The sequence below is a fragment of the Phoxinus phoxinus genome (genome assembly GCF_949152265.1).
Source record: "Phoxinus phoxinus genome assembly, chromosome: 15".
In the NCBI taxonomy this organism is placed as follows: domain Eukaryota; kingdom Metazoa; phylum Chordata; class Actinopteri; order Cypriniformes; family Leuciscidae; genus Phoxinus; species Phoxinus phoxinus.
Window position 1 is genome coordinate 20,863,779 of NC_136890.1, and position 14,599 is coordinate 20,878,377.

Sequence of the window (14,599 nt, forward strand, 5' to 3'; positions counted from 1 at the left end):
TCGTCGCGGCAACAGGTCGAGGTTTTCACGGGAACGCTGTCGTCGCGCAAGTGAATCCAGGTGTTCGCGGGAAGAATATCGGGAAGCGGGTTGGGACAGTGAGCCAGTACCAGAGTACATACGGCCGTAGGAGGCAGCTGGGACGCCTCTGTGACCCAACGTGGAGGTCCTGTACCAAGACATCTCGCTGGGAGCGCGACCCACGGCAGACAGGCCCTGCAGAGCAGGAGGGCAGCCCAGACGATTCTTCAGGATTCCTGAGAAATGGATGCAGAGGGGTTTAGTACGGCTATAAGCTTTCTATAGATATAAAAATTCTGGCTGATAACAATAAGCCGATAACTATTTTATTATTGTTTTATTTAAAAAATATTGAAAATTAAAATACCATTATTTTATTTTTTTCAATAAATACAAAATACTGCAAACACTAAAAGCTACTAGTACTACTACAAGTGAATTTAGACATCACGCCATTATAATGTACAGTATGGAAAATGGATATTCAATTTTTTTTGTAAATAAATGTCTAATATTTGTATTAACATTTTGAATTGGTTTCCATTTTCATACACTATATTTAGATTTTAGCCATTTTTATTAGTTTTTGTAATGTCTATATACTTTTTAATTAATTTTACTCTGGGTTATTAGTATATCAAGTGAAACTACATGGACTTTTTTTATCTAATTGCCCAGGCAACAATAATAATGTTTTCGTTTAAAAAAAAAAAAATATATATATATATAAATAAATATATATTTTTTTTGGCATGGTTTCAGTTTTAGTTAACTATAATAACTCTGACATTGGCCCATAGCTTTTAAAGATGAACTTTAAGTGTACATTAGATGAGGGCAGATGGTTATCTGAATGTAAAAATAGGTCAAATGAGCATGTAAAATTAAATATCATCATGAATGGGTATTGGCCAATACTGGATAACACCTCAGATGAACGTGTGTCTCACCCTTGCGGTGTCTGTGTGTGAGCCCATTCTCATCTCCGCTGGTCAGCGCTGCATCTGTCTGGTTGTTATTAGCTGCGTCCTTGCTGTAGTCGCCCCCTAGGCGGCGCTCTGAGCCCCATTTCTGCAGAGAGTGCGCCTCACAGCCTTCCAGCGCTGGCCAATAGGAGAGCAGGTCATTGCCATCCAGATCTGACACATAAACAGTTCCATACACTAACAGTTGGGCATCATGAAACTAATGTTCTGCACTCCTTTGGCTTCACTATCAATAATATAGGCATCTGCAACAATGATATCTGTACCTTTTCCACCGTTGTGGGAGGGCTCTGTGAGTAAACGTTCACTGTGACCAGTCCGTTTAAAGCGCCGCTGGATGCGTCCACGCAGGCGCACATTGTCCTCGCTCTCCGATGATGGTATGGACAAACTCCTCTCCTCTTCCAGTGAGAGATCAGAATCTGAGTCTGAGTCTTCACCTGACAGACAGAGTAAGAGCAATGAAAGAAGAAGGGATAATGTCACTAATTCTGACAGAGATTTGTCACAAGACATGGCCACTAGCGAATAAAGAATGAATAGCGAGCAGTTAAGGAATGTGTAAGTGTTGTGTGTGTGAATACGTACATGCATGCAGGTTATTGTGTATTAGTGTACCTCCGTTGCGGTGGAACATTGCAACGTCCAGGTCAGTGGCCCCTGTGTGAGCAAGATTGTGTTCTAGAGTCTGCCGTGCCAAGAGATTCTCCCTGTCAAAAACATACATAATACACTGTAAAATAATAAAATAGTCATATATAATCCAGTTATTTATAATTTAGAATTATACAATTCTGAAACTAAAAAGCCTGAAACTACGGTAGTAGTGAACATTATTATTATTTTATTACAAATTACACTACCATTCAAAAGTTTGAGGTCAGTAAGATTAAGATTAGAGATTAAGATTAAGTCTCTTATGTAATCAAAAATACATTAAAACAGTAATATTGTGAAATATTATAACAATTTAAATAACTGCTTTCTATCTTAATATATTTTAAAATGTAATTTATTCATTTGACGGCATCAGCATCATGATTTTCAGCATCATTACTCCAATCTTCAGCGTCACATGATCTTACAGAAATCATTCTAATGATGATTTACTGCTCGAGAAACATTTTGTATTATTTTCCATGCTGAATGTTATTCTGCTTTATATTTTTGTGGAAACCGCGATACATTTTTTTTTTTTTTTTTTAAAGATTATTTGATGAATAGAAAGTTAAAATATATTTTTTCTGATTTTTTTCTTTTAAGTAAATAAAGTAAATAAAATATTAATGAATTAGTACACATTCAAATTGAATAATTACATTTAAATTCAATACTTTACATTAATTTAAATTACATGAATTAACAATTAATTTATGAATTCACATATAACATTTTACAACTTTTAATAGTTAACATAGTTAATGAGACCTAATGCATTAACTAATGTTAACAAACTGAACCTTATTGTAAAGTGTTACCATGTTATTCCTTTTATATCATAATCCTTCTTTGTTTTAAAATTAGTTAATTTTGAGATATAAATGATGTTAAGAATATTGAATCTAAAATCGATGTGTTGACAGACCTTGCACTGCTGACTGATGAGATAGTTGAAGTTCCGAGTGTGATGCGGTGTAATCCGCTCTGTTCCAGCAGTGAGGCGCTGTTGAACGGGTTTTGGCCCTACACACATAGAGAAGGTTACAAATCCACATGCTTATTTTCACTCCATGGGTTCAAATATAGGTGTGTGTGTGTGTAACTGTGCATGGAGTGGGGGTCATGTGTTAATATATGTGTTTATGTTCACTAACAGTAATCTGTGGAGGTCTTTGAGGTTCTTCACTGGGGCTTTTCTTGCCCAGACAGGCCAGTTTCCAGGCCTCCTGCACCTCTGAGTTCAGGAGAGTAAAAACCAACAGTACAGCCAAACCCTGAGACAAGCGAGTAGGGGAAGAACATTATAATACATTACATAGGACACAATTATCCAAGTTTACAGCTGACAATGACAAGGACAAAGTCAAGCACACACACAAAAGAAGATGTCAAAGAGCCAGTACACACACTTACCTGTACGCAACAGAGGACAATGAACAGGTAGTGGAACGCCAGGACACTGTTATTAACAGCCATGAGACCAAACAACCAAACACAAGAACTCAACAATAACAGGAGGAAGGCACTGCGGATAGTAGAACTGAGAGAGAGAGAAAGAGAGAGAAAGAGAGAGAGAGAAAGAGAGAGAGAGAGAGAAATATGATAAAAGGAATTAATATAGAATAAAGAGATGAAAAGCATTAATTCTGTGCTGAAAACAAGTTTGACACTCATGAATTGCAGGAAGAAGCACATGCAAGGAAGAAACTACCATTTTAACAATTATAACATTACAATTTCAGGAAAATAAACAACAAAAGCAATAATAATAGTTATTTATTATTATTATTATTATCATCATCAATAAAATATTATAATAACACAATATTGTCAATATAGAATTGATAGTATAGATGTATATGACTTTCTTCTTTCAGCCAAACACAATCTGAGTTTTGTTAAAAATATCCTGGGTCTTCCAAGATTTATAATGGAAGAGAATAGTTCCTGAGATTTTTAAGCCCCAAAAAAAGCGCATCCATCCATCATAAAAGTAATCCATACTGGTTAATAAAGGCCTTCTGAAGCGAAGCCCACTTTTTTTGGGCTTCAAAATCTCAGTTACTATTCACTCCCATTATAAAGCTTGGAAGAGATAGGATATGTTTTAATGTAACTCCGATTGTGTTTGGCTGTAAGAAGAAAGTCACATAGATCTAGGATGGCTTGAAGGTGAGTAAATTATAGGATCATTTTCATTTTTGGGTGAACTAACCCTTTTAAGTCAGCCAATTAATATTCATGAAAATACGTTTTATAATGTCCTCTGTCCCACTTTTCATTTGGATTGTTCCTGAATACATGCATGTTGTACTTACATCACAGGCAGCTTTTTTATCTCCTTCTGAGTGGGGTTGCATGTCATACGCAGGACCATTAAAAACATCCCACCGTTCATCTTTAAAACAGAGAGAGAGAGAGTTGCCAATTAAAATCATCATTGCTGGACCACATACATCCAAAACACAGAGAGAGAGAAATAAAAACGAGACCTTTATATGGGACAAACAACACACATAAACACAGAAGAGCACAATACCAGTATGACGACGCTAACTGGTCCCGCAAAGCTCCACATGAGCTTATCGTACATGGAGATCCAGCAGAAATCTGGGTTGCCGTACCCCTCTGGATCCAACCCGACTGCCAGCCCTTCAGCACACACACACGTCACAGAACATAGCTATATAAAAGTATACATATGTGTGTGTGTGTCTGTTTATACCTGTAATGATAGCAGGGACTCCCCAGCCAATAGCATAGTAGAATCTCATGGCTCCATAGTTGATGTTTCTCACTTCTGTCTGCATGCGGTAAATATGCAGAGCTTCCACAAACAGCCACGCAAACGCTGACATGAAGAAGTAATGGAGCAGAATTGCAACCACTGTGCACAGAAACTGCACCAAGCAGAGAAAATGAACTAGTTAGCAAAAAGAGAATATAAAACAGCATACTTGATAAAGGAGGGCTTCAAAAATTACAATATGCATTACATTTTCTACACTGATTTTACCCCTCTGATTTAAAGTCACCATGAAATCAAAATTGACAAATCTTTTTCTTAATATTGTTTGCTGTGTTCATTATGGATAATGTATCTTTTTTTCTCTCATGTGCCCTCATACTCGACTTCCCCTCCCTCTTGCAGCAACATCTCTTCTCTTCTCTGATGAAGTGTTTACTGATGCGAGGGCGGGACAACCTGTCACTCACATGAGATTAACCAATAGCAAACCACAATGATCCAACCATATAATCTATTCCTCACGGAAAAAAAACAAGTCCCGCCCACTGATCTATATAAATGTCATTTATATAGATTAGTGGTCCCGCCCAACATATTTTCTTGTTCAAGAAGCCATTTCAATCAGATATATACGTCAGAATAGGGAAGAAAAGACTATCGCAACCTCCGTTTCATGCTGACTTTTAAATGGGCATATCTCCTTTAAGACTTCAATGTAAACATACTGTGATTGGATAATATCTTTACATATTAAGTATTACATGAGGAACTCTTTTGAAAAACGTCATGATGCATTTACAATTACAGCTGTCGAGATTAACTCGTTGTGGAAAGTGTTGATTACAGCATTATATTTAGATTTACTCCCATTGCATAAAATGTTGCAGCGATGAGCATCGTAGCAAATCAAAGTTGTCTGTTGAGCGCAAAAAATGCAATGATCTCGGCACTGCAACTCTATTTCTGCACTCATGAAAGAAGGGATCCTTGGTCTGACTAAAGTGTGCTATTCTGAAAACATGGAGTTGTACATACTGATGATAATAATTCAATTCATAGTCAGAGTACAGCACAGAGAAAATAATCATTGGGTTGACTAGTGCAGCAGGGGTTTTCAAACATGTCCACATTTTGGATGTCTCCCTCATATAACACGCCTGATGAGGGTGTCAGATAATGGAGACATACAGAATGTGCAGTGTTGGGGGTCCTCCAGGACTGGTTTGAAAACCCTTGGCCTAGTGCTTGGCACATGTGTTCTCACTTATTGAGCTGAGGTGCTCAGTCAGGTGTTGTGAGTTCACATCCAGCTCAAAACAGTTCCTGATCCCATTCCCATCATTTACTGAATACTCTCTGCTGTACATGTCCAAAAAAGAGAGAATATGAGGTCTAAAATCAATACACGCAAGCAAAGTCATAGTCTGAGAGAGAAGATGAATAATGAATGAACACATACTCTATCACAGATACACACCTACTACATCCCAGCCCAGCAGTTGAAATTAATGAACTCAGCAGTAACAGGCTTTTAGTGTGAGTGGTTTGCACTCTAGAGAATAGTGTCTGTTAAAAAAACGGTGTTAAACGGCTTTAGAAAGAGATAAAATGTGTGAGTGTCTGTCTGAGGACGAGAGAGACACGGAAAGAGTGTCTGTGTCAAAAAAAGTGTTTAATAACGTCGGTTTCCCAACTCACTGTGTGGTGTAAGTGGTTCTTGAACCATATTGCGCTAATGGCTGTAATGTCGGTTTCTGAATGACAAATCATATTCAAGCTGCCTAGTGCTTTATCCTGACAACCATCTTGATACTGAACTATTCATGATTTTAATACCTGCTGTTACACTTGGCTTTATAAAAGCTGTAAAATGTAAAGTGGAAGTGGGCTCCAAAATACTTTAAGTCTTAGGATCTTGGTATTTTAAAACAAAGAAAAATGATGAAAAGAAAACATGAAATATTATACTGTATATATATATATATATATATATATATATATATATATATATATATATACATACAGTATAATATTTATATAAAATTTGTGATTTTTGATTCAAATAGTTTCATTATTATGCTGATATCCATTATATATATATCATTTATTATTATTATCAATGTTGATCATATTATCACAGTTGTGCTGCTTAATATTTTTGTGGATACCATGATACGTTTTTCTAGGATTATTTGTTGAATAGAAATTACAAAAGAACATATTTTTTTTGTCATATAGAAGAAGAAAAAAACCCTCTTTTGACCAGTTTATTTGTATATAATTGATTGATTGATTGACTGACTGATTGATTGATTGATTGATTGATTGATTGATTGATTGATTGATTGATTCAATCTACAAATAACAAAGTACATTCAGCACAAAGGAGACCACACAGACTGTCTTTTTTGACGGTTATAGTGTTTTTGTGTTCGAGCCCACCCAAAGTTCCCACATTTAGATTCAGACACACACACACACAGACATCTCTCTTCTCTGACCTGTTGTTCCGTCTGGTTGATGCCCAGCAGGTATGTGAGGTGGGAGAGTAGAGTAGCGGCAGCCATGTTGGAATGAATGCTGCGTGTGTTTGATTTCAGTCCCCTCAGGCACGATAAAACCACTACTGTAAGCAACAACGCCGCCATGGAAACTGAGAGCGAGGAGTACGTTACTATGGCGAGGGTCTCCAGGTCACCCTCTAACTGCTGCTTAACAAAGAGAGAGAGAGAGAGAGAGAAGGAAAATATATATTAGCAGTGATGATTGTGCTGAAGGAGATTGTCACTATGGAACATCCTGTTGCTATGTAGTATTGTATTATTGAAAAACATGGAAAATGTGAATCTTTTTGTGAAGAAGAGCTGTTAAGTAGTTATGTGGCCTTGATTTTTCTGTGCGTGTCAGTGTGTGTGTGTGTGTGTGTGTGTGTGTGTGTGTGTGTGTGTGTGTGTGTGTGTGTGTACTGTACCTCTCTCTGTGAGCTGTCCATAAGGACTCCAAAGGTTCCCAGTCTGTGGCACTGACAGCGAACATGTGACATGTTCCTATAGACCACACTGCAGTCCCTCACAGTCCAGCAGCCTCCTGCTAATACACTGAACACACACAGTCAGAGTATTTACCGTTTATTCCTTACAATAACAATATACACAAACCCAATATACAATTTTGGTCGGAAAGATTTTTTTTATGTGGTTAAAGTCTGTTATGCCCACGAGAGCTGCAAAAAATACAGTAAAGTCAGTAATATTGTGAAACATTGTTACAATTTAAAATGAAAATTTAAAATCCTGTGAAGGGAAAGCTGAATTTTCGGCATCATTACTCTAGTCTTCAGAGTCACATGATCCTTCATTCTAATATGCTGATTTGCTGCTCAAGAAACATTTCTTATTATTGTCAATGTTTAAAACGGGTTTTGCTGCCTAATATTTTTGTGAAAACCTTTATACATTACCATTAAAAAGTTTGGGATAAGATAGTAAAAAAAGAAGAAATTCATATTTTTATAAAATTTTATTAAATTGAGCAATAGTGACAGGAAAACTATCCATAATTATAACTTTATAAACTAGAATCACTGGCTTCCGGTAAGTCAAGTCGAGTTCCAGCCAAAGAGTGACCTCTGACCCGACGGATGGCGTATTGAAGCCGCTGAAGCGCAGAGGATAGGGCAAAACAAAACACCGGTCACAAAATAGAAGTCTAAAACGAGAATTTTTTTTTTTAAGTTTTTTTCTATTCTATTTATCTTTTATTCTATTTTTCTTACAAAAACTCATCGCTTCGCTTCAGGCCTTTATTAACAACCCCCTGGAGCAGTATGGATTACTTTTATGATGGACGGATGCTCTTTTTTGGGCTTCAAAATCATAACTATTCACTCCCATTATAAAGCTTGGAAGAGCTATGATATTTTTTAATAAAACTCTGATTGAGGGTGAGTAAACTATGGGATCATTTTCATTTTGGGGTGAACAAACCCTCTAATTTAAAAAAATCATAATTATTCCAAACATTTGACCAGCACTTTAATGCAAGTATAATGCAATTTAATGATTTGGTCAGCTGATTTTTTCCCAAATAGTGGTTAGATTTGTCCTTGAGACAAAAAATAGAGTAAATAAGGACAGCAAACCCAGACTCACGAGCTGCTGTGATTCCACTGCACACACAGCGGTTTGCTGCGGTTGCTGGTCTCCAGAAGACGAAACTCCAGCAAGACCGGAGTGTCCAGAAAACCCTCCACGAAGGTCTGGTTATTATACACAGACACACTCACTACAGGCGAGTTCAACACAGGGTGTCTGGGTAACCTGGAGAGATGCACATACACGGTTAGAAAGATGATCACACACATATACTGTACACATTATCTGACTCTGAAGTGATCTTTCATTTAGACCCTTTCTAACCTGACGCCGCGACGGTCCGTATGGTATTTAGGAGGAAGTGCGGCTCCCAGGCTTCGATAGATGAGGAGGATGACAATGGAGACAGGCGCCTCTTGTAGTGACAGAGAACGTCGTGCTGCCGTCGCTTCTAGCGTCTGATTGGCCAACAGGTTTACAGGGCCAGCAGGAGATGGAGCTGAAACTAAACACAAAGTATTGCTCAATAGTTTTAAGCCTTTTGAGTGAACTTAAAGACTAGAGAGTGTGAATGTGACTTACAGATGTTGCGTTGTGGCACTAGTGCAGTAGGGGGCAGCACAACATGCGTGTGAGCATCCCAAAGCGCTTGACCTCGGAACAGAGTGCTGTGATACCGTGGAAACCGCCGCCGCACGTGTGTGTGGTTGTCCACACGATCCAGAGTCATGACTGCAACACACAAACACACATCGTGTGAACTACAGGATTCTTTTAATAGATCTGCTCTCTGTAGTGCTGCAGTTGCCGTTTCTGCAGATCATACCGTAGGTGCACAGTGCAGGTGTTAGTCTCACATTGATCTTTCTCAGCTTTAGCTCACACTGCACATGATACAATATTTCCAATATTTACTTTTTCTCACCATCAGCTGACTAAGCCTCTCTGTCCTCCAGAGTTGAAGTGCTTTCCACACACCATTTAAAGTGTTATGTCCATCCCCGTAAAATGATCAAAAAAATAATTTAATGATTAAATGAAATGTAGTAACAATATAATTTTAACAGGATATATTTAAAACGGGTAATGATATTTAATATCTGTTTTTATATATGTAGTCCGCTCTATCGTTACTAGAATCTTTTTGATTTTCACAATGTTGTGAAACTTGCTTCCATCATTTTCATTTTTATGACTATTTTATTATATACTATTATTAATAATTAGTGTGTGTGTGTTTGCTTCCATCATTTTCATTTTTATGACTATTTTATTATATACTATTATTAATAATTAGTGTGTGTGTGTGTGTGTGTGTGGGGGGGGGGGGGGGGGGCATATAGGTTGGGTAGTTTGTAAGATTGCAGTGTTGTGTATATATCCTTTGTTGGTCTTGAAACTTTCAAAATTGAAAGGTTCTTTCACAAATAAAAAATCAAAAAATCAACAGAAATGCTTTAAATATTGTAAATGCAGCAAAACAATATATGTTTGTATATTTCAAGGATAAAAATATTTTATCTGAAAACAATTTTCAGAGAGGTCGATTGAGAATTTTAAACTGAAAACTAAACCTGGCTTTTTTTACTCCCTCAAAATCAGAAATACTACTAAAATTACACTTTATTGTTAAAACATTTATTTGAAATATAAATATTTTGTAACATTATAAATGTTTTTACCATCACTTTTGATTAATTTAATGTGTCCTTGCTGAATAAAAGTGATAAAAAAATACAAACATTAACCCCAAACTATTGATTGCAAGTGTATTTGTTTGTTGTGCATTGATGCTGACCGATGTTTGAGGCGACGAGTCCGACTGGATTGAGGTAGGTCTGTTTCATGTTCTGGGCTAGTATGCGAGAGTACTGCTCCAGCAGATCGGCCAATCCCGCCGCTCCGCTCTGACCTGAACTTTGACCTCTCCACAACGCAGCGCTGCCCGGACCCAACAAAACACTACAGCCTCGTAACACATTCTGCAGATAGAGACAGTGTGAGAGACAGAATAGAACGAGACGTTAATCAACTAGTCTTATTAATCTCAATAAAATTTGAATCTCATATTTCCAGCTATTCATCGGTTCCCTAAGGTCATGCACACCTCATTGAAATGTGCATCCTGAGTGGCTGTCAAGCCAAAGCCTGACTGGAGGCTCTCAAAGGTCAAGAGGCGAGACAGCAGCCGCTCGGCTATCTGAAGGTCATTGCCATAGAGACGGGTTGTTGCCTCTGTGACATCACGAAGCTGATGGGCCAGTTTCTTCTCAATGATGGTGCTGAGTTCTGTCTCATTTCTCTCCAAGGCCTCCAGCTACACACACACACACACACACACAAAAGGTTAAATAATGTAGACAAGCAACTCCAAAACTGTATGCATCACTGTGAGAAAGTAATGGACCTTAGCTCTGTTTCACACATCCTGTGTCTGCATGAGCTTTGGGTATTCAATTCATTTACTACGTTTCAGCAACACTTTTGAGTTTTGATTCAGTTTCATATAGATTAATGATTTGTAGATGTTATATAAATATGTGTTTGTAATTAACCAAATTTTTATAACTTGCAGGCTCCATTAAAATATATATTAGGGACGCATAATATATCTGTACCATATCAGTTAGATATTTTTTTATCTATCGGTCGATATTGGACATTTAAAATAGTGCATGTTCATTTTTATATTTAAATTAGCTTTGCCGTAATCAAAAGTCACACTCAATTAAAATAAATCTTTAAAAAACTAATAATTTATTTAGATTGTTAAAAGCAATCTTTAGAAAATCAAATCAAAATGAGTGTGTATTTTTCATACAGCACATTATAATTTGATGCTGCCTACATTAATTTGAAAATGAAAAAATAGTGCAGAACTTTAATATCAACCATTTATTAGTTATGAGCCCCAACATGAAAATAATAATTGGCAATTAAATAGAATTTTAATATACACACATCCCTACAAAATTTTCAATATTATATGTAAAAAAAATATATATATATAGTTGTGTGAAACAGCCCTTATTATAGTAAATGGATAATAAATGTGAAATCATAGCTTCTCACGGCTGTGTTTAGCTCCACAAAAGGAGGAGAGGTGCAGTTGTACAGATCAGGGTCCAGCCATCCTCTCTCTCCATCACAGTGCCGAATTGCAGTTCCTTCAAAAAAAAAGAGATGGACTGATGAATTAGATGGACTTCAAAAAAGATATATGACACAGATCTGAATCTACAAGCTCACCAACTGATCCTTTGGGACAAGGGACAGCAGCGGGCAGGTTGAACTTTGTTCTGGGCCACCAGATTGCTGATGTCATGGTCTTAGGACAACCATCATAGATCACTGAGAAAAGCGGGCGAGTAAATGATTAACAAATATTTGTTACAAGGAGGCATTACTGGTTGGTTGGTCGGATGGATGGGTATGTACCTTCACAGCCTGACTGTGTGACCTCAGCAAACGGATTGTCACACATGTTGCACTGTCGGCCAATAACGCCGGGTCGGCACTGGCACTGGCCGCTCTCAGGGTCACACGACCTAGAAAAGGAGCCCACTGGGTAGCAGTCACATGGCAGGCAGACGTCACTGCCCCGCCGTCGGTAATGAAACTCCTGATACACACAAAAGCATCCATATGAACACATGCATTCACACAATACGAACTGCTTTAAAAAAAATTTTTTTTTTAAAATTCACGAACCATCGTAATTATAACATAATAAAAAATATTGACAACATAATAGCTAGAATAATAATAAAAAAAGATTTGACTATATATTTCAAAAGCCTTATAAGATTGTGCGTGTTCATGTTTTCCTTTGGGAGTGGAGTGTAATGCACGGATAATGAAAAACCTGATGCAGTACAGCGTAAGGGTGAGTAATGCTTTATTATAGCACCCCAGAGTGAAGAAACACACATCTCTAATCCCTTAATTACACTTAAACACACACACAAACCAATTAACACTTCCCTGGCCAGCAATACTGTATGTAGTAGGCATTTACTCCTAAAAATAGTACCAACTCAAAAGTACTGTTCATATTTAAAATACATGTTTGTGTTTGACTATAACTAGTAGTCCTATTTAAAGAACAGAACTGGAAGGCATTAACTGTACGTAACGGCAAAAAGGAGTGTTTGTGAATACTCTATGAATTTACGTTTATTTGGTAATGCAAATTGCAGTATATTAAATGTAAACTGTGCGTTTAAAAGCTCTAACTGCAAAAATACACATTGGAAATTCACCACAGGCTGATCCTGAGAAAGTCTGCTTTCACTCCCCTGAAACTCTGAGAAGAACAGGGACATGAAGTGCTCTCGGAGAATAACGCTCAGCATGTTTATGAAGCTGCTGGTTGTTGGAACAGCTTTCACGTCAGTGACAGCTGATCCTGAGAAAGTATGGCGTGTTCTTATGGAGTGTGTGTAGAGCAGTCTAGTGCATCTCTAAGAAGGTTTAGGAATCCAAGATAGTGTACATCTTTTCTTACATTATTAGGGCCAAAAATCTTTTAGTGGTGTGTGTGCTGCAGTGTCTTTACACACAGGTAAAAGACTATTTAAGAATAACACTGTTGAAATTTAAGGGTTAGTAAGATTTGTACTCATGAATTAATAATTTTATCAATAATATCAATTTTATATTTTCAATGGTTTTACTGTATTTTTGAAATGCATTAAAAAGTCTTACCAACCCAAAAAAAAAAACGTAGTGTATATGTCCATCTTATTATGTCAATCTGTGATCATATTTATTTTATTATAATATTTTAGGTTAACTATTTATTTGTGTATACCTTGCAGTGGCAGTGTCCAGTGGTCTTATTGCAGTCTGTGTCAAAGCCTTTACTTGCTTCACAGTGGCAGGGTCCACATGTCGGGCTGCCCCACCAACCACGAGGACATTGCTGCTCGATCCTACAAACAGACGCACAGTTAGATTTGATCAAATACCTATGTATCTAGGGCAGATCAGACACAGAGAGCGAGCCAGCGCGACACCGAGATAGAGAGAGATGGAGCCGACAGATAAAAGAGAGCAGATGAGATTGCCGCTGTTGTGAAAAGGATTTGGCTGAGCGTGTGTGTTTGAGGTAGGGGTTGATTTAGGGTCACATGAGTCACAGTCTGTCGGCAAACTTAAGTCTACTTTCATCCGTTCAAAGGCATCAAACCTTAAGCACACACGCATACATGAACTAAGCAGAACAAATGCATCATTAACATGAACACAAACCTACCCGCCATACACATCCAGCCTTTCGGATAAGCTTGAACACTGGATTAGTGTGACAAAAAAAAAAAAAACTCACACATGCACACATATTCGGCCGTAAATCTGAATGCATCTATAAAGTCTTTGTCCATCTCTCACTGATTATCTTACTGGTACATTTGCTTGTCAACTTATTCGAGATTACAGATCAGAATAGGAGTAACTGGGCTAAAGGACAAAGGAGGAACACGGCAGAAATCCTTTTCAGTATTTTTCTTTTGTTTCCCATCAAAATCAGCCTTATAACAAAGTTACATTTTCTTGAAAAAGCAAAACTGTTAAGATAAAAAGAGTTTTTTTCAGAAAATATATCTTGACGTAAATCTATTTCAATTATCTTATCGGCATTTTTAAGTATAAAACGCACTAAATTTGGTTAAAGTTCTACTTAAAACAAGGGGGGGGGGATTGGGAGAAAAAAAATAAAGGAAAAGAATACGTAACTATTTTTGCCTTGTTTGTTAAGAAATTGGTACTTGAAGTGAAGTGAATTCAAGTAGTGATGTGTGTTAGTGTGCTCATGTAATTACGCATGGTTTTGGTGTGTGTGCATGTGTACCTGTGTTGGCAGTACTGTCCGTAGTGACTGTCCTCGCAGTCACAGATATATCCGTGAGAGGAGCTGGGCTTCCTGTGACACTTTGCTTGATTTTCACATGGGTTCAGCTGACATGCATCCATACAACTTTTACCATAGAATCCTGTATTTGAAAAAAAAAAAAAAAAAAACTGTTGCAACACTAACCTCAAATATACATTGATATTTAAAGAGTAAGTGTGTATTTTTTTTGTACTGT

The 14,599-nt window shown here is 37.3% G+C and overlaps 1 protein-coding gene across 1 annotated transcript in view; it reads right to left on the reverse strand.

The window, feature by feature from the left end:
• Positions 1–14,599, reverse strand: part of celsr3 (cadherin, EGF LAG seven-pass G-type receptor 3) — a 44,626-nt gene that overhangs the window by 1,938 nt on the left and 28,089 nt on the right. The window contains exons 16-37 of the mRNA XM_079637734.1: positions 14,362–14,503; positions 13,324–13,444; positions 11,949–12,132; positions 11,760–11,861; positions 11,583–11,677; positions 10,618–10,827; positions 10,309–10,492; positions 9,093–9,242; positions 8,835–9,015; positions 8,568–8,735; positions 7,388–7,514; positions 6,918–7,124; positions 4,393–4,567; positions 4,207–4,319; positions 3,986–4,065; positions 3,081–3,207; positions 2,822–2,941; positions 2,593–2,690; positions 1,596–1,717; positions 1,274–1,447; positions 972–1,160; positions 1–257 (exon numbers count right to left, since the gene is read on the reverse strand). The exon at positions 1–257 is cut by the window's left edge and continues 611 nt beyond it. Coding sequence (XP_079493860.1) covers positions 1–257; positions 972–1,160; positions 1,274–1,447; positions 1,596–1,717; positions 2,593–2,690; positions 2,822–2,941; positions 3,081–3,207; positions 3,986–4,065; positions 4,207–4,319; positions 4,393–4,567; positions 6,918–7,124; positions 7,388–7,514; positions 8,568–8,735; positions 8,835–9,015; positions 9,093–9,242; positions 10,309–10,492; positions 10,618–10,827; positions 11,583–11,677; positions 11,760–11,861; positions 11,949–12,132; positions 13,324–13,444; positions 14,362–14,503 — 3,326 coding nt within the window. The remainder of the gene's footprint in view (positions 258–971; positions 1,161–1,273; positions 1,448–1,595; positions 1,718–2,592; positions 2,691–2,821; positions 2,942–3,080; positions 3,208–3,985; positions 4,066–4,206; positions 4,320–4,392; positions 4,568–6,917; positions 7,125–7,387; positions 7,515–8,567; positions 8,736–8,834; positions 9,016–9,092; positions 9,243–10,308; positions 10,493–10,617; positions 10,828–11,582; positions 11,678–11,759; positions 11,862–11,948; positions 12,133–13,323; positions 13,445–14,361; positions 14,504–14,599) is intronic.